This window comes from Candida dubliniensis, chromosome 1 (genome assembly GCF_000026945.1).
Source record: "Candida dubliniensis CD36 chromosome 1, complete sequence".
NCBI classification, from domain to species: Eukaryota; Fungi; Ascomycota; class Pichiomycetes; order Serinales; family Debaryomycetaceae; genus Candida; species Candida dubliniensis.
The window spans coordinates 1961913-1980272 of NC_012860.1; the positions used below are offsets into that span (position 1 = coordinate 1961913).

The window sequence follows — 18360 nt, forward strand, 5'->3', positions numbered from 1 at the left end:
ATTCTTCCATTTATTTAGCATGTTAAAGCAAATGCATACACTATACAACAATAGTGAGTTGGTGAAAACCACCACCACATATTCTAAGGTATCTCTTCCCTTGCTGGTTTGCTTTCTGAGTCTGTGTTTTGTAACAAAGTATTTGCTGCAGATTTAAATTTTGCTAAATTGCCCTCTTTGGTAATTATCCAACTCAATGATTTTTCAATACTAGAAATATATTGTTAGTCCGTGGAAAAAACGAAGAGTGGCCACAATTGATTTTAACTTACCGAGCTTTAGCCCTTTCTTGATCAAGTTTTTCATAACATTCAAATAGCATTTTTCGTTGCTTATTAAGAAAACAGATAAGTGTTAGTAATGGATTGTTCTACACAAACGGGAAAAGTAAATGGACTTACTTGTACTAGTTCTTCAATCTGTTCTTTTAATTCACTAGTTTCTGTAGTATACTTTGCAAATACATCTTCAAAACATTCTGCCAATTGCCGCCAATTAAGCTTTTTGCTTGAGTTGTTTCCCATAAACTGTTGACAATCTTTAAGTATTTCATCTTGAGTGCTTCTTTCATCTGGACTAATAATCTTCTCTTGGTGCAAATACTCAAAAATTGATGCTAGTGTTTCTGGTTTATTGTCTGGTACCGTGTTATCATTAGACATTTGAAAGTGGTTGGTGTGGGCTTTTAGATGAACTGGCTAGAAATATCTGGGTTGCAAAAAGAACTGGACACAGCAAATGAGTACACTTTAACAGAACACAAAAAAAAGTTAAAAAAACCGCAAACCTCGCCTTTCTTTTTACAGATGCATATCAATTTAGCCATCGAGTTATGAGTTCCGAAATTAACAAGCTTTCCAATTTGGTGTCAAATCACTTGAAGATTGTTGATAAGAAAATCACGGGAAATGAACAATTTCATTGGAATAGACTCAAAAGAACTCCTCAAATACTAAAACAAAAAATAAAGTTTGCTGCCGGCTCTTACACTGTTGATCAAACGTTTAATGAATTGGACGAGGAGCTTATTGCAATTGAAGCTTCTATCAAAAAGTTGCTGAAGTACGCAAAGGTATTTGGTGAAAGTATGAATCAAATATTGTCCAACTCAGTGGGCTCAGCAGAAAGTTTTCAGAACTTAATTGATCCTTACACCAATTTGAAAAACGACAGTCAAATCTTAGACGATGCGTATACAGCTTGGTCCAAAATTACCAAATATAAGCATAAAGTTAAAGATATTTTTGTTGAAACTGAAATTGACCATTTGGTATCGTCTGTTGAAAAAAAATTACTGGAAATATGTAAAATTTACAATGCTGTCTTCAAAAAGATTGAATTGCGGAAAACCGCATTGTTGGATTACGATAAAGTTTACAACGACCATGAATCATTATTGCTAAAACAGGAGCAAAGTGAACTCACATTGAAACAAAACAACCAACTTTATTCTTTAGAAAGAAAACTTGAAGACACCAAAACAAGATATACAAGGATAAATTCATTATTGGTGAGAGAACTACCACTTTTGATATGTTTCACCCAAGAAGCAATGGGATATGTTCAAGCTCATATTTACTACGTCCATTTAACTTTCTGCTATCAAGTTTCTGAAAGAATCAAAGAACACGACTTAATTGAAAATGATGTGAACAAAATTGTTAGCGATTTTTTGCTCAAGAATGATCCCATTGTTAAAGAAATAGAAACATCCATATTGGCTCCACATCAAATAGACTCAAACAATGATTATGCTAAAATTAACGAATCATACTGCTATGCGTTACATGATTTTGCTGGAGAAGAAGAGTCAGACTTGCGGTTTTCCAAAGGAGACAAAATCAAGATTCTTGTGGGGAATGGAACCTGGTGGGAAGGTCAGTTACATGGAAAAATAGGACAATTTCCTTCCAACTATGTCCAATTAGTCTAACAAAACAAGTATATCCCACCTCTGTCCACTTTTCACTTCTATCAAAATCACCAAGTACTAAAACAATACTGCTAAAGTAAAGAAGATAGAATGAATATGTATATATTGTTTTACTTTTAACTATCCCTATTTCTTTCGAATGCTTGATCGTATCCAGCTTCTGGCGATTGAATCTTTCAACCTTTTCCCGTTTTCAGGAGACCATTTCCCCATAGCCCAATAATGTTGTAAACTATCAAAGATCGGAGCAATCCGGGAATTCAATAGTCTAAACAGAACCCCCTGGCCCAATGAGTATTCCCTTGGTAATGTTTCTGCTATCTCCAACGTAATACTTTTTATCCCCTTTTCTTCCAATAATTTATCTAGCTTTTGGTTTCCCTCTGTGGCCAAATCGTCTACATTTTTTGCTTTGTTGTTGCTCTCTACAGTTGGTGACTCCCATGGTCTCATAGTATGATCTAGTGGCACCCAACGATCATCAAGTCTCCAACTTTCAGAGGCAACCATTTCCTTGACTCTAGATACTGCTCGTTTGAATGCAAACTTTTCATCGTCACCTGTAAAAGCTCTGGTATTCACATATTCATTGTTTATATTCTCTTTCTGCACAGTTTTGAAATCATCAAATGATTTAGTATACGATTGATCGTAAGTAGATATATTGGGACGGTATGGGTTATTCATATCTATTGAAGTACGAGCAAACATTTCCTCATCTTGAACCTCCATGATATTCTCGTTGCCACTTTTGTGTTGCACACTTTTCACATAATCCATCAATTCCTTATTATCCGAATGCAAAACATCAGGGAAGAAAAGATAATCTATATCAATATCACTTCTCATAAAAAACTGACACCGAGACTCATAAATTGCATCTAAAAGAGTGATGAATCTTCGTGCATCGTTTTTCATTTTCGTTGTCATCACTGGAACATTATCCAATACAATACATTTGAATGTAGATGCAATAGTTATGTAATCGGAGGATGAATATAACCCCTGACATATGTCCTTAAAATCCAAATAGCATACACTGTGGTTGTTAAATGACAAAGGTATATTAGTAACCCTACCATAAACTGTCACAGAAGATGGCCCGTCTCCTAAATCTTCTAAGGAAACTCTACTATCAAGTAAAGGTGAATCTGGTGGGATACCCAAGGCCTCAACTTTTAATAGTTTTAGCCAATGTTTATCATTTTCCGGATTATCTTTTTTAGTCACCAAATACAGAATTTTCGAAGATTCATTAGCAAAATAAGTGCGGTAATCCTTTTCGGATTTCATATCGATTGATTGACATCTCATATTCAATATTCCCACAAAATCCTTAAATTTGCGCTTACTGAAATCGGTTGAATACAATTCTTCTGGTAACTTATTTGATGTTGCCACCAAAACACCTCCTAATTTGAAGAAAAACGTAAACAATATTTTTATAATATTAGCAGATGCAATATCGGGTAAAACAAACTCATCCAACATCAAAATAGAATTCTTTTGAACCATCTTCTGGGCAACTTCATATAGTAAAAACTCGTTCTCCATTGTATATTTTTGCAGACCAACTTGAAGCATTCGCTGTTGCTGAATTTTGTGCATTTCACTGAAAACCCACAAAATAAAGTTATTGTAGTGCCAACGCATCTTGGACTTATGAGGTAAAGATGCAGCAAAAATGTCCATTAACATGGATTTTCCACAACCAACTTCGCCATTAATCAACAATCCCTGGGGAGATGCAAAGTTCTGTAGTTCTTCTTCATCAGTAATGTATCTCACTAACTGCTTCCTTTTGAGTTCAGGATCTTGTTTAAACAATCTCATAGGAGAGAACTTATTGTTGCGATCAGTCTGCTTGGCTTGGTTTACTTCTATTTGTCGCAAGATAAGGCTCAACTGTATTTGTAATTCTTCTGGTGGGGTATAATCAAGAACTCGATGATACAATTTTTGAAACTCTTTCATTACCCGTAATTGTGATTCATCCTTTTCTAAGATCCCCTGTTGAATGTAACCAAGATAAATTAGGTAAGGATCAGTTATTGTCAAACTGCTGGTGGTGCTTTCTGATTTTTGAGTAACACGCGGCACTCTCCCTTCAACTCCTTGTACGCCTCCAGACACAGTGCAATAAAACTTCCATTGTGTATTTATTCTGATAACAGTTTTAGCAACGACCCTGATCATCCTTCAAACTACTAATGGTGATACAGAAAGAAAAAAAAAAAAAAAGAACATTATTGCTTGTCGATATAGTATGTAAATTGCGAAATCGGAAATAAATCTATATCTTTTATTTTTTTGAGACCGGCTGTTAGCATTTTCTCCACACCAATTCAGATCAAGTAAAAAAGGGCGAGACTAAACCCAGGGACCAACGAGAAGTACAGACAACTTTTAAGGTACAGAAATACTTTGAATGGACTCAAATTATAATACTATTCTTTCCTATTTAATCCCATTTGTGCAAACTTTCGATCAAGAGAATTAGATAACCCATTCATTTCTTCATCACTTCTTCCGTATAATTCAAACCACCACTTAAGATCAGCAAAATTGAAAAATATAACACCATCATTATCTTCAATTGCATCTTTTGCATACAGATTATTCAAGAATTCTGAGGGTCGAGAATTAAAATAGTCCCACACGGATACTGTACTATCTTGAACTTTGTAGACCTCATATAATTCCTTTTCTGAGTCGCACAAGAATGTACCATATTGGCACGAGTAATAATGATAAAACAATCTTTTGAGGAAACGGCTGTTGAACTCAAATTGTGTTGGATTCTGACGATATATCTGGTACACGCAATCTAAAAATTGGTGAAATATGGGTGATTTCTCATTGCTACCATTGTAGATAGAAGCAGATGATGGATAACTGCTACCATCGGCTCCATCTTCTGGACTTGGTGACGACGAAAGACCGTTTTGAGCTGTGTTTTTTATTTCTCTTGCTGCTCTTGCTGCTCTCTGGAAAAATGAAGATACACTTGCTGCTGCTCCACTGCCAATACTTGTTACACTTTGCGAGTTATCATTGGCCAGGGATTCACCGTACATCGAGCTTTCCAAAGACTGTCCAGAATTCGGTTCATTCTGATTAGTCTCATCTTGAACCAGGGTACTTTTAATCTCCTTCTTCATAATTGCACCAATACACCCACCGTGATCAGCTCTAGTGGCAAACTTGAATCCAAAACTAGTCCATTCTTTTTCAACAAGTATCATAAACCCTTTCAAAGTTCGATAGAAAGGATCAAGACAAAGTTGTGACAATGCTGATACTTGAGAAGTTCGATCCCAACCGTCCGAGCAATGAATAATTACATTTGTATTATTCAAATGTATTGACTTGGTAATACGATCAACTGATTGTAAAATTATAGATAATCTGTTTAACCATTGTGTTTTTGTCAAAGCCTGTTGTAACAAAGCACTAGAAGCTGACAGTTTATCATAAGTAGCAGGATATCTATCTAAGTCATTCAATATTGCAGACAATTTATTAACTGCGTCTCTCATGACATGAATATTATCAATGTTGCAAAAAATCTTGTCAATATGCCTTATACGTTGCGAAGAGTTAATTTCACGTTCTCCTTTATCTTTAGTGTTGTCCTTGGGGTTAAGATTCAGTCTTCCACGGTAATAATCAACATTTTCCGTACCTGCACCCAAGGCATGTTGTGCCATAGCATTTGTTACTGGCCTTAGGTCTACTAACAAGTTGCGTTGCGGTTGCTCACGTTGGAACTCATCGTCAACATTGTTACTGCTTCCACACGAATTATCAATTTTGTCCCTTCTCTCTCGTTCCTGACAAAGAAATATCTCTCCAATCAATTTTTCATCCTGTATCGATCTATTCTGTATGTTGAGACCAACTAGAGGTTGAGCACATCTAGCTATAACGTTCCCATTGATGCCCGACTTATGCTTATAAACTATTGCCGGTATTCTCTGTTTAGATCTAAACTTACCTGCATGTTTCAATACATTATCGGATATAGTACTGGGCACTATTAATACCTTGGGATAACTTGGAGAAAACTTGTACTCTGTATTAAGAGTAGTGACTCTCCAGTACTGACTGTTTGCTTGTACTAGTTCCAATCTTTTATACTCCTCAATGGGGTCGTAAAATTGCCAACCTTTGACATCTAAATTCTGTTCATGCATGTTTGGTTTGTAAGAATATGCATATAACTGTCTAATGTCATTTTCAGTCTTTGAGATGGTAATGAGCGAGCTCAACTTTGTGAACACCTCACTACATATTAAATCATTCATGAAATCAAATGAGTAATATGTGAAATCCTTGCATTGCAACCGAATATGTGACGCACTATAATGATCAAATCCTTTCATCACTATTTTGGGGGTATTATCCACCTGTGTCCCTGCATTTCTATTTTTTATAGTATTGCCGTTACTGTGATTAATCCACGACGAGCCTCTAGCTTTTGAAATTTTCTCTATCATGGGATAACATATCCATATTTCTTTTGGATTAGTAGATGCCGATGCATTAGATGTGAAACTGAAAACCAAATGGAAGGAAGATAAAATAAGTATTCCTGGAATATGATATCCTCGTCTATTCAAAATGACATTTTCCACTTTGAAAACGTTTTCCATCCTCCAAGTTGACAAATTGATTATTGAGTATTTGCTAAAGGAACAAAAACCAATTAATCCAATCGATAATGTATATAAAAAAAAAAAGAAAAAAATCTAAAGGGAAATAAAATATAATATTCCAAATGTAAATATGTTTCAATTCAATCCTAAAAGAGGTCTCTATAGTCAAACTATTGGTTTAAATGTCAAAGATTACCTGTGATATATATTTGAGTGAGTGTGTGTGTGTGTGGAGTGTGCAATGTCTTTGCTTTCACCGAAATTGTTGTGAAGAACGAATATTATCAGCGCGGGAAAAAAGTACTGGTGATCTTACATACCGGATTTTGATACTAGAATGATTCAACCATGGGATATTGCACAATGTGACTATGGTAAACAAAACAATGATCATATAATTGAATCAGAGTTATCATTGTACTCTTGGTGTATGTTGATTCCTATGAGAAGCATCGACCTTTATCTAGACATACTACATAGACTCTACAAACCTTCAAATTTCTTGATACCATGTTCATGCTTTTGCATATTACGAAGCTGTTTCGTGGTCAACTTTTTCTCCTTAACTTTTTGTTTCTTTTGAGAAGGTTCAACGAGTTCTTCCTCTACTTCTTCTGGTTGTGAGTCTTTACTCGTTTTTGTTAATTTGTTAATGTCAATTGTTTTTCTTTTGGGTTTGGATATAAGTTGGGAAATGTCATCTCGTTTCTTGCGTAATTGTTGACCTTCTTCAACGGCTAAATCTTCCTTATCAAAATCGTTATCTAGGTTTGAGCCAGACTCTTCTTCTGAAGAGCTTATATCACTCCAGGAATCTTCGCTAGATACGCTCCCAGAATCGACTTCATCATTATTGTTATCATCAACGTCGTCATTATCGTCATCATTCTCTTCATTTTGGTCCTCGTCTTCTGCATTGGACCAAATTTTTAATGTGTCCATACCAGCACTAACCAATCTATAATCAAAATCAATATCCAAAATTCCCACTTCATCAACTGCACCGTGTTTACCTTTGGACAATGAATGCAAACGAGTCTCGACAACTCTACCTCTTTTATAATTGATCCTATGCAATAATCCTTCACTGTCACCACACCAAACTGAGTTTGCCATATCCTCGTTATCTGTATTCATTGTTGAAATGATTGTATCAATAGATGCGGATTTATTAACTTTTACACGAGATAATTGATCCATGAGTTTATTCTTTGAATTCTTCCATATAGTAATCAAACCTTCACCATGAGAAACTAAGACAGTATCATTTGATTGAGAGACTTCATCACTAGGGAAACACATTGCTAGCAATTCATCTTCTTGGTCATCAGATTGGGTTATTATACCCTTTCTAATATCGATGTGTGATAATGTGGTTGATCCCAATGTGAGATAATGATATGCAGACACTGCAGGCATGGCTAAAATGTGATTTATAGAGTCGTCATGGGCATTTTCAACTTTGAATTTTAATTTATTGGAGTTTAAATTGGCACTATCATAAACGAGCACATGCCCATCCTCTGTTCCTGATAATAAAAATGGATGGGTTGCTGAATGACATAATTTAGTTAATAAATCTTTTTTGTTTGAGTAATCGGACAGAACATCAACTTTCCCCACAACTTTCCCTGTTTCAGTTGATGCCTTTTTAATAATATTATCAGTTCCACAAGTATAAATGAAATCTCCCACAGAATTTTCCAATGGCTCAAAAATGGCATGTCGACACGATCCCTTGTGACGTTTTGTTTTCCAATTAGTTTTAATGAGATCCCCATCAGTTGGGATTTCAGTGTTGTCTTGAATTATGGTCCACCATTTCTTTTTCAGTTGAGAAACTGATTTATTGATGTGTGGGATTTTACCTTGAGTATACGCTTGTTTTTCCAATGTATCATATTCTTCTCTTTTGGATTGGGTCAATTCTTCTAGTTTATCAGCATCATAAGAATTACAGTAGACATGACCTGTAGCTAAACCTGATAATAGAATTGGTTTTGTGGGATGAGATGCCGCAGTAAATAAAGGATCATTGTAATTGATTTCCAAAATTGGTGACACTGACGACTCCAATGTTTGTGCGGCATTAGAGGAATTCGATTTCTTTTTACCCATAGCTATATGATTGGGTTCAATGGAATGACTGGGTAAAGTATGATTACTGGTGCTGGTACACTTGAACTTTTTTTTGGATCCTTTTTTTTTCTTTTATTGACGCTTGCGATGAGCATTAATTACTTTGCATGGAAATCAACCACTAGAAGAGCTACCAATACACAAACTACGACAGTGTCATATAATAAGACTACATTTATGAATAAACAAACTTGGAATAAAAGTAACCTCGTCATGATACATACTGGAAAGAGTTGCTAATTTAATAGGAAACGTGAGCTACTCTAATGTTAGCACCTCCAATTCTATTTTAAAACTCAATTCAACTACTTCAATTGATCAGAAACTCAGGGTTTACAAATTACCTGACAAACTTGGTTCATAATTTGCCTCAATATTATATTGATAACTTCTGCTGTATATGTAAAGCTGAATGTGTAAGTCAAAATAGTTAGAGCAAAACACAAAAACTAAACGATCTCCTCAGGAACGATAATGATTGAAAAATGTAAAAACCAAATCATAACAAAACATCAGGACATTTTTTTTTTTTTTTTTTCAACTCTCTCAAGAGTCCAATCAGACGACGTTGATTTGCAATCTACATTTTTGTTGGGGATTTCTTTTCCAATCTAGATTTATATAAATTGTCCTATATATCCCATACTACTTATCTTCCTTTTTTTTATTATTATACTCTCCATTCGTGATATTTCAAACAAGTTATGACTTTAATAACTCTACCTCAAAATGCAAAAGTGGCAGTTTTAGGAGCAGGAATTCTGGGATTGACATTCACGTATTTCCTTTCCAAGCTACGTCCAGATTTACAATTCACTGTATTTGAAAAACTGACAAGACCTGGTGGCTGGATGTCATCTCCTAAATTACATGTCAACAATACCAATGAATCAATTCTTTTTGAAAAGGGACCAAGAACTTTACGTGGAGTTAAAGATGGGACTTTATTAATGCTTGATATTTTGAGGAAATTAGATTTGGATTCTCAAATAGAAGTAATTAATGAAAAATGTGAGGCCAATAAGAAATACGTTCTTGATTCTTCTGGAGAAATCATTCAAGTTCCTAATTCAATTGGTACAACAATTGAATTTCTTAAAAATGTGAAATGTGTGGATAGGAAACTAATAACTGGAATATTAAAAGAACCATTTGTTAAACCAATAAAAGAAGATGAAACAATTGAACAATTTTTCAAAAGAAGATTAGGCAGTACTGTACTTACAGACAATGTTGCCAGTTCTATTATTCATGGGATATATGCTGGTGATGTTGGGAAATTAAGTATTAAAAGTATTATGTCATTTATGAAAGATATTGAAAATCAATCGGGATCAATAGTCAAACATATTTTCAAATCCCTTTATTCAACACAAAATAAGAAACAGGAGCAGTTGTCTCAAGAATTACAAACATATCAGCAGTTAATATCTCCAAATTCAGAATTATTGACTCTACAAAAAACATTGAAACGATACCCCATGATCAAATTACATGATGGAATGGAAACATTACCTAAATATTTAGCACAATATTTAATCAACAACACTAACACCCAGATTAAATACAATACTTCTATACAAGATATAGATGCCGTGACAGGGAAAGTCAATGGTGAATCATATGATCATATCCGATCCACTATCAATACCCATGATTTAGCGAAAACATTACCAACAACTGATCCATTAGTACCAGAATTGAAATCCATTGAATATGTGAGTATTTTTTTAACCAATGTTTATTCAAGATCTTCAAATTTGATTCCTAAAGGTAAATCTGGGTTTGGATTTTTATCGCCACGATACAGAAATGTTTGGAAGAATCCTGATGCATTATTAGGAACAATTTATGATTCTGATATCGAAAATAATGTTGAAGGACTCTTTGTTGATACTAAACCAGTTCATAATCCCAATAATAAAATAACTATTATGATGGGTGGTCATTATTATACAAATTGGTCAATTCCTTCAAATTCAGTAAATTTGAAAATTGTTAAAGATATATTGACATCAAAATTAAAAGTTGATTTATCAAAATTCAATATAAAAGTGATTAAAGATGGTGAACCTTTACAAATAGATGAAATTAATGATAATGATCTTGTAATTTCATATAATTTCCATTCAGATTGTATTCCTCAATATAATTTAGGTTATCAAGAAACAAAAGATAAAGTGAATCAAATTCTTGATCAAGGTTATAAGCTCTCATTTGGAGGAACGGTGTTTGCTGATGGTGTTGGTGTTCCCGATTGTGTGTTAAACGGGTTTAAAGATGCCTTGAAATTGAAATAGTTTCCTCAATATATAATTATGCATAATAATAATATATATATATATATAAATAGATAAATGTATTCTTATTCGTACAGTGGCATTACTTCTTCTTCTTCATCGTCTTGTGATTTTTCTTTCTCATGGGAAATAACTTTAGATTCTTTGACAGAATAATTTAGAACAAGTGGTTTATCAAAAAAATCTTGGTTTTTCAAATTTCTTAAAGCCAATGTTGCCAGGTTCAAGTTAGTAAATATTATAAAGGCGTAACCATTGTGTAGATTTATAGAAATTATATCTCCAAATGCAGAAAATAGTAAGTACAAGTTATGTAGTAAAACTTTTTTATTGATCTTGTTATTGAGATTTTTGACATATAAAGTTTGTGATGGTTTGAGATTTAGGTAATCTAGTTTCACTTTCTTTTTAGAGTCTTGATGGGCTTTTTCAATAGATGATGATCTTTTTGTGCTAGGCATTGGGTTTTGACGGGTACACTTAATGAAGGAAATGGTTAATATCTCCAATGAGATGGAATATTGTTGTTTGAGTAGACCAACAAATGAGAACAAAAAAAAAAAAACACTTGAGGGTCGTGCAAAGGAGAACGTTTAACTTACGGGAAAAACTTCTATTATTTCAGCTCAATCACACGGCTATAGTTATCACTTTTTTGGTTAAATGATTGCTGTGTTTTGAATATTACATAACCATTACATATTATTATGTAACCTGGAATTCAACCCTTTTTAGATCGTTTTCTTTTTTTATACTTTCTATATCATTCCCCTACAAAAATCAAACCAAATAGCTTCGTTTAAATAGTTTTCATTTCCCTCTTCACCTTATTAGTCTTTTTTTCTTTATTCCATCTTCTTAAAAATCCATAACTCATGACTTTAAATTCTACTGGTGATGCTAGGAAAAAATTCTCACCAGAAGATGTTCATGATGGGTCATCTTCTGTTTCCACTAATGTTGCAGAACTTTCTAACAACAATAATGAAAATAATGAATTTGAACAATTAACTCCTGAACAGCAACGAGAATTGGAAGAAGAACTTCCAGCGATTGAACAAGAATTAACTGATAGTGAAGAAGAAGATGAATTTATTCGTCGATTTGGAGACATTGAATTCCAATATATTAAACCACCAAAACAAAGTGTTTGGTTTAGACGTCCTCATGCGTTAAATTATTTTAAAGATGGAGTTTTATACCGAACTAAAGGTGAAAGAACTTCGAGTAAAACAGAATTATTTTTGGATTTGTTATATGTTGGGATAATTGCTAATTTAGCTGGTGAAGCAAGTGAAGAAGCTAGTGGCAAGGCATTATTGAAATATGTTTTGTTATTTTTACCAACGTGGGTGGTTTGGGCTGATATTAAAGATTTTACCAATTATTATTATAATGAAGATTTATCACAAAAAGTGTATATTTTTTGGATTCTTGCTTTATTGACTTTATATATTAATAGTCATTATGCATTGTTGAATAGTGAAGATGGAGCAGCATTAACTATTGTTCCATATATTTTATGTCGATTATCTTTGGCAGCAAGTTATTTCACTTATTCATTTTTCATTCCGGAACATAGAGCCCAATCAAGATTATACTCAGCTATGGTATTGGTGACTTCTTTATGTTGGATTGCTGTTATATTTGTTCCAACAAGAGTGAAAATTGGTCTTGCCTTTGCCTTTTTATTTTTAGAACAAGTTTGCTTCTCTATTGCTTATCATCCTTGGACGAAAAAAATGATGAATTTAACAACTTCTACAGCATTGAACATTGAACATGAAGTTGAAAGATTTTCTGTATTTGTTACTATTGCTATTGGTGAATTTTTATATAAAGTTGTTGCTCCAGGAGATTTGGGAATTGGATTCAGTGCCAAATTCGCTCGAGGGATTTTCTTATTGGCCAATGCCTATATATTGTTTTGGATTTATCAATATGGATCAACCTCAAACAAGGCAATTCATCCTTTACGTAATAGTGGATGGACTGCTATTATGTGGATATATTCACACGTTCCTTTGATTGCAGCTTTGGTGTTGGCAGCAGATGCAGGTGGTGATTTGGCTAGTTTAGATAATACCAGTACTGCTAAGCATCATTTAATTCCTGAACATAACAAGTCCGTGATATTTTTTGGGAAAGAAGGAGTGTTATCAGAAGTTGGTGGCGGAGGAGGAGGAGGAGAAGAAGAAGAGAAGAATATGTATGCTTTATCATTTTTTTATACTGGAGGAATCAGTGTTTCGTTGGTTTGTATGTTTATTTTAGGATTAGTGGAAGTAAGCAGAGATCCACCAAATTTATTTATTCTTCCTAAGAATTTAAGAATTGCATTAAGATTACCCATTGCAATTATTATTGTTCTTCTTAGTTTGGCGGAATTAAATACAACTTTATTGATGGGATTAGTGACTATGTTATTGGGAATTTTGTTAATATATGAAAGTGTTCTTGGAACTCCTAGATCATGTTTATTTGATTCAACAAGACCTAAGAACAATACAAATACCAATTAGAATTAGTTTTAGATAGTTTGATTTGATTTGATATATATATATGTGTGTGTGTGTATGTGTTGTGTGCTGTTTCATTATATACAACCAATCTTTCTTGTAATGTGTGCCTCATTTTTTCTTCCGTCATTGATTGTTGATTGGTTGCAAATATTTAAACACTCTTGAATGTCAGGAACAACTAATTAAAATCATGTAGTTTTCTTGGTTGACCATTAAAGTCAAACTGTTATCAACAAACACCCATCATGCTAAGCCATTCCACTCCTCCTAAAAAGTTAACAGTCAAATAAGAGAGCGGTTAGTTGACTATATCTTGTTAAACTAAATCAAGATGAGTTGATGCCCCCTTTCAAAACTTGTAATTTATACACAATTATTTAAACAAACTATATACAAATATATCTTATTATTGATTTGAAATCTATAATTGTGATACGATAGAAAATATTTCAAATAATACAGCTTTATTAATATATGATAATTGATCCGAATAATAATAATAATATGATGAATTGATAGAATTTGAATTTTTCTTTTTTTTAACATCATGTTCTAACATATTTAACCAATTCGTTTTCAAACCATGCAATTTTTGTATTGCTGATTGATATTGATCTTGATTTGGTTGAATTGGTTGATTTGATTTGAAAATTTGATATAATTTAGTTTCTAAACTGATGAATATGACTTCTAATAAATAATTACTTATTCTTAATAGTTTAAGTCCGCCGCAATTATTTTGATATTCAAAATAAGTGTCGGAATTTGGTTTATTATGATTGATTATTTCTTGTTCATATTTATTGAAATTCAAACTACCTTCATTCAATAATTGTTTCACCATGGAAGTGGCAGAATTGGTAGTTGTGGTGGTCGCCATTTCATCGATGGTATCAATATCATTAATCAATCGAGTTAAAATACTTGATAAATTATCTAATGTCCAGTCATTTCCCAATGATTGGTTATTACCATTATTAGTATGATTAATAAATGCTGTAAATATTCGAATATAAATTCTTGTGGATAATGGTTGATTAGAAATATTATCCATGATATTAATTAATTGTTTAATTTGGTTAAATTTTCCTAATTTACAATATCCTTCAATTAAATTTAAAAATGATAATTCAACGGGGATCAATTTATGAATAATTGTGTTATCATTAGTTATGGATTTTAATTTTGTATATATAAATTGCCATTCTTGAGTTATTATTGAATCTTCAATGGTTAATCTTTTATAAGCAATTGATTCTGAATTTTCATAGTCTTTAAAAGTAGTTGGCAGTTGGAAAAATGCCAATTCGAATAATTTTTCTGCTTGATTGATGTAACCTAAATCAATTAATGTTTGAGATATGCTGTTTATTATATCTGTGGTTAATATTGGTATATTATTGGTAATATAATCGATGGTATGTGCCAAATAAGTATCAAAATTTGGACGATCAATGTACCAAGTGAAATAATATAGTAAATGTCTTAATGAATTATCAGTCAATTTCAATGATGTATTGTTGATATTAACACCAGGTGTTTGGTGGTTATCTATAATACATCCAAGATTAACTTTAGGTAAAATATCTTGAATTATATCAAATTGATCATGTCTAGTAGCTAAGAATAATAATACACTTAATAAATCACGACGATTATCTCCAAACAGTTTAATTATCATTTGATAATTTTCCCAATTAAATTGAGGATAATTTAATAATTTCAATTGTTGATGATTAAAATTTTTTAATAAATCTTGACGATCTTTAAAAAATGATAAATAAATTAATCGAATTTGTTCTGGTTGAGTTATAGGTAAATTTGCTAATTTCAAATCATTAATTATTTTACCACACATATCATGATAAATTTGTCTTTTTTCAATTTCTAAATTTAATGAATTTATAGCTGATTGATAATTCTTTTTAAAAATATTTGCTTCAATTATATTTCTATTATTATAATGAGGTTTCAGTAATAAAAAATTTTTAATAAATTTTTGTAAATCATCAAATAATAAAAATCTTGGTGCTGGATGAGGTAAATCTAAATATCGTTTATATAATTCATCATGGTTAATTGAAAGATATTTTTTATAATTATTAACAAAATCAAAATATTGACTTTTATTGTTATTTAATGATTTTAATGGATATAATTGTTTAATAAAATTTCTATATGGAGTAGATTGATAATCAATTATTGTTGTATGTCGATTTTTTTCCATTAATTCTTGACGGATTTTAATATTTGGATCTAAAGATTGTGAACGTTTAATTTTTAAATTATCCCATATTTGTTGTTGAATTGAATAAGCATCTGCATCTAATGTTTTGATATTGAATTTTTCTAATAATAATGGTTGATATTTATCAATTAATAAATCAATACATTTCAATAATGGACCTGAATTACGATTTTGTTCATCTTTAACTCGAGATATAAATGAATCTATGGAGTTAAATAATAATGGTTGACAAAAAGAAGTGGCAGTAGTAGATTTTGTTTTAAATCGTCGTAGAATATTCATATCATGATTATGTTTTGTTATCAAAGAGTTTATTAAGAGATTTGGTTCTGTATTTTTTTCTCAACAGTAAGGACATATTGAGGAAGAAAAAAAAAAAAAATAAGGAATCTTTACCAATGGTTAAGTGTGAAAGAAGGAAAAAAAAAAAAAAAAATTTTTTTCAACCCTAATAATCAACAGAATCAACCAGCCCAACGCAATCCACGATGAAGATTCAAACTGATGCAGCCAATGTTTTACAACGTGCATCAGCACAATTAAAATCTGGTTTATTAAAAGAAAAACCACTATGGTATGATATAATTGCTAAATATCCTCCAACTTCAACTAATGATTTAATTAAAAAATCTCATGTTTATGAAGGTAAATCTGATCCTAGAAATAATTCAATTATTTATAAATATCCAAATTCATCATCATCATCAACAAACAAAAGTGGTGGGGGTGTTTCTTCAACAATATTATTTAAAACTCGTCCACTGAATAAAGAATTAAAATCGAAAAATCATAATATTCATAAATTACCAAAATTAAAATTTATTGAAGATTCATTAAGGAAAATTTTTTATCAACAACATCCATGGGAATTATCTCGTCCAAAAAATTTAATTGATAATGATAATGGTAATAATAATGAAAAATGTGATTGGAGTCATATGTTACAATTATATAAACCATTAGATGGTGAATCAGTAGTTCAACGTACATTATGGTTACTTAAAAATAATAATATTAAAAAGTTATCAATGATGGAAGCTTATGATAAAGCTAGATTTGAATTTTATAAATTAAGAATGCAAGAAGAAATGGAAAGTCATGTATCTAAAGAAGAAAGTTCAATGTATGGAAGTGTATTTACTAGTACTACAGTGAATTGGAATTTATTTAAAGAACAAGAATATATTAATGATTGGACAATTATTGCTAAAGAAAGAACTCAAGTTATTGAAGCTAATATGAATAAATCTTCAGCTCCAATTGGTTCTGTAGTTGAAGAAGAAAAATCTCAATCTTCATTATTTGAAGATTTATTACTGAATGATAATTTACAATCTGAAATAGAACAACCAGAACAACCAGAACAACAACAACCATAGCCATAGCCATAGCCATAGCCATAATCATCACAATAAAATAGATACTAAGAGTTATATACCTTTTTTTTTTATTTTTGTAAATAGAACGATAATGTATAAAAAAAAAAAACCAAATTAAAATTAAAATATTCAAGAATATATATATATATATTTGTATGTTGATGTATATATAAAAAAACAAATAATTGTCTTTCAACCCCATTAATGATGATTATGTTCATCATGATCATTTTTCTTTAATACTAATTGTTCATATCCACAATATAAAGCAAATGCAACTGTTGCTATACCTAATCCTGGGAATGCATTTTTGAACCGATTAAATCTTGTAAATTGTCCTTGATATCTCCAAGCATCTCTTTTAGCCCATGGATTACCATTACTAGTAGTCGTAGCCTGTTGCTGTTGTTGTTGTTGTTGATTTAATCTTATTATTGAATGTTGCATGATTATTGTGGGATGTTATTGGTATAAATGTAGTAGTAGTAGTAGTAGTAGTAGCTGAAGAAATTGATGGCAGCAATTACCTATTTTTTTTTTTATATTCTTTGTTGGTTGGTTGGTTGTAAAGATTTTTTGAAATTTTTTGATTGGGCGAGAGAAAAGAAGAAAAGTAGTAAAGAGAGAAAGTGTTAAGTGAGAAGTGGAAAAAAAAAAATTATCTTGAAGTTGTTGCAAATCCTTTATCCACCAATTCATTATTATCAAACCTTCTAACTGATAAAAGAATTGAAGGGGTGAGTCTAGCATATGAAAAACTCTACTATTCATTAAAGAGATTTATATCACCACACAAAGACCCTATGGTTACGTAAAATACGATATATATATATATATATATATTTTTCAAGTTAAGTTAAGTTAAGTTAAAAAAAAAATAAAAGGTGAAATACTAACAAATTAAAAACAAAAAGGAAAAGGAAAACCAAAAACTAAAACCAAAACCAGCAAAAAAAAAGGAGGAATATGTTGCTTTTTGGAGGTAAATCAGTTGGAATTTAAATCATACAACAATCCTCCCACTCCCACTCCCATTCCTCCTCCCAAAGAAAAAATACAAGAAATAAACAAAATAAACACATAACCATCATCATCATCATCATCATTATCAATAACCCAAATCCATAATTCTCTTTTTTTTTTTTTTTCATCAAATCAAATCAAATCAATTTACCTTTTGC

The 18360-nt window shown here is 31.7% G+C and overlaps 10 protein-coding genes across 10 annotated transcripts; 4 read left to right on the forward strand and 6 right to left on the reverse strand. All coding sequences in view use genetic code 12, as the record gives it.

The window, feature by feature from the left end:
* Positions 1 to 83: 83 nt before the first annotated feature.
* Positions 84 to 662, reverse strand: CD36_08330 (conserved hypothetical protein; the record flags this gene model as incomplete). The annotated part of the gene is made up of 3 exons (XM_002417434.1): positions 84 to 210; positions 273 to 331; positions 402 to 662. 3 exons carry the CDS (start codon positions 660 to 662, stop codon positions 84 to 86), a joined length of 447 nt encoding a protein of 148 aa, XP_002417479.1.
* A 170-nt stretch (positions 663 to 832) lies between these two features.
* On the forward strand, positions 833 to 1933 carry CD36_08340 (starvation-or genotoxic-stress mediator, protein, putative; the record flags this gene model as incomplete). The annotated part of the gene is made up of 1 exon (XM_002417435.1): positions 833 to 1933. The coding sequence occupies one exon, from the start codon at positions 833 to 835 to the stop codon at positions 1931 to 1933; it is 1101 nt and encodes a 366-aa protein (XP_002417480.1).
* Positions 1934 to 2059: 126 nt separating this feature from the next.
* CD36_08350 (ATPase, putative) lies at positions 2060 to 4129 on the reverse strand (the record flags this gene model as incomplete). The annotated part of the gene is made up of 1 exon (XM_002417436.1): positions 2060 to 4129. The coding sequence occupies one exon, from the start codon at positions 4127 to 4129 to the stop codon at positions 2060 to 2062; it is 2070 nt and encodes a 689-aa protein (XP_002417481.1).
* A 251-nt stretch (positions 4130 to 4380) lies between these two features.
* CD36_08360 (myotubularin-related protein 1, putative) lies at positions 4381 to 6588 on the reverse strand (the record flags this gene model as incomplete). The annotated part of the gene is made up of 1 exon (XM_002417437.1): positions 4381 to 6588. The coding sequence occupies one exon, from the start codon at positions 6586 to 6588 to the stop codon at positions 4381 to 4383; it is 2208 nt and encodes a 735-aa protein (XP_002417482.1).
* A 486-nt stretch (positions 6589 to 7074) lies between these two features.
* On the reverse strand, positions 7075 to 8709 carry CD36_08370 (conserved hypothetical protein; the record flags this gene model as incomplete). Its single annotated transcript, XM_002417438.1, has 1 exon — positions 7075 to 8709. The coding sequence occupies one exon, from the start codon at positions 8707 to 8709 to the stop codon at positions 7075 to 7077; it is 1635 nt and encodes a 544-aa protein (XP_002417483.1).
* A 725-nt stretch (positions 8710 to 9434) lies between these two features.
* On the forward strand, positions 9435 to 11030 carry CD36_08380 (protoporphyrinogen oxidase, putative; the record flags this gene model as incomplete). Its single annotated transcript, XM_002417439.1, has 1 exon — positions 9435 to 11030. The coding sequence occupies one exon, from the start codon at positions 9435 to 9437 to the stop codon at positions 11028 to 11030; it is 1596 nt and encodes a 531-aa protein (XP_002417484.1).
* A 65-nt stretch (positions 11031 to 11095) lies between these two features.
* On the reverse strand, positions 11096 to 11491 carry CD36_08390 (U2 small nuclear ribonucleoprotein B, putative; the record flags this gene model as incomplete). Its single annotated transcript, XM_002417440.1, has 1 exon — positions 11096 to 11491. One exon carries the CDS (start codon positions 11489 to 11491, stop codon positions 11096 to 11098), a length of 396 nt encoding a protein of 131 aa, XP_002417485.1.
* A 414-nt stretch (positions 11492 to 11905) lies between these two features.
* Positions 11906 to 13552, forward strand: CD36_08400 (conserved hypothetical protein; the record flags this gene model as incomplete). Its single annotated transcript, XM_002417441.1, has 1 exon — positions 11906 to 13552. One exon carries the CDS (start codon positions 11906 to 11908, stop codon positions 13550 to 13552), a length of 1647 nt encoding a protein of 548 aa, XP_002417486.1.
* Positions 13553 to 13973: 421 nt separating this feature from the next.
* On the reverse strand, positions 13974 to 16082 carry CD36_08410 (conserved hypothetical protein; the record flags this gene model as incomplete). Its single annotated transcript, XM_002417442.1, has 1 exon — positions 13974 to 16082. The coding sequence occupies one exon, from the start codon at positions 16080 to 16082 to the stop codon at positions 13974 to 13976; it is 2109 nt and encodes a 702-aa protein (XP_002417487.1).
* A 206-nt stretch (positions 16083 to 16288) lies between these two features.
* On the forward strand, positions 16289 to 17179 carry CD36_08420 (mitochondrial 37S ribosomal protein RSM25; the record flags this gene model as incomplete). Its single annotated transcript, XM_002417443.1, has 1 exon — positions 16289 to 17179. The coding sequence occupies one exon, from the start codon at positions 16289 to 16291 to the stop codon at positions 17177 to 17179; it is 891 nt and encodes a 296-aa protein (XP_002417488.1).
* Between the last annotated feature and the right edge of the window lie 1181 nt (positions 17180 to 18360).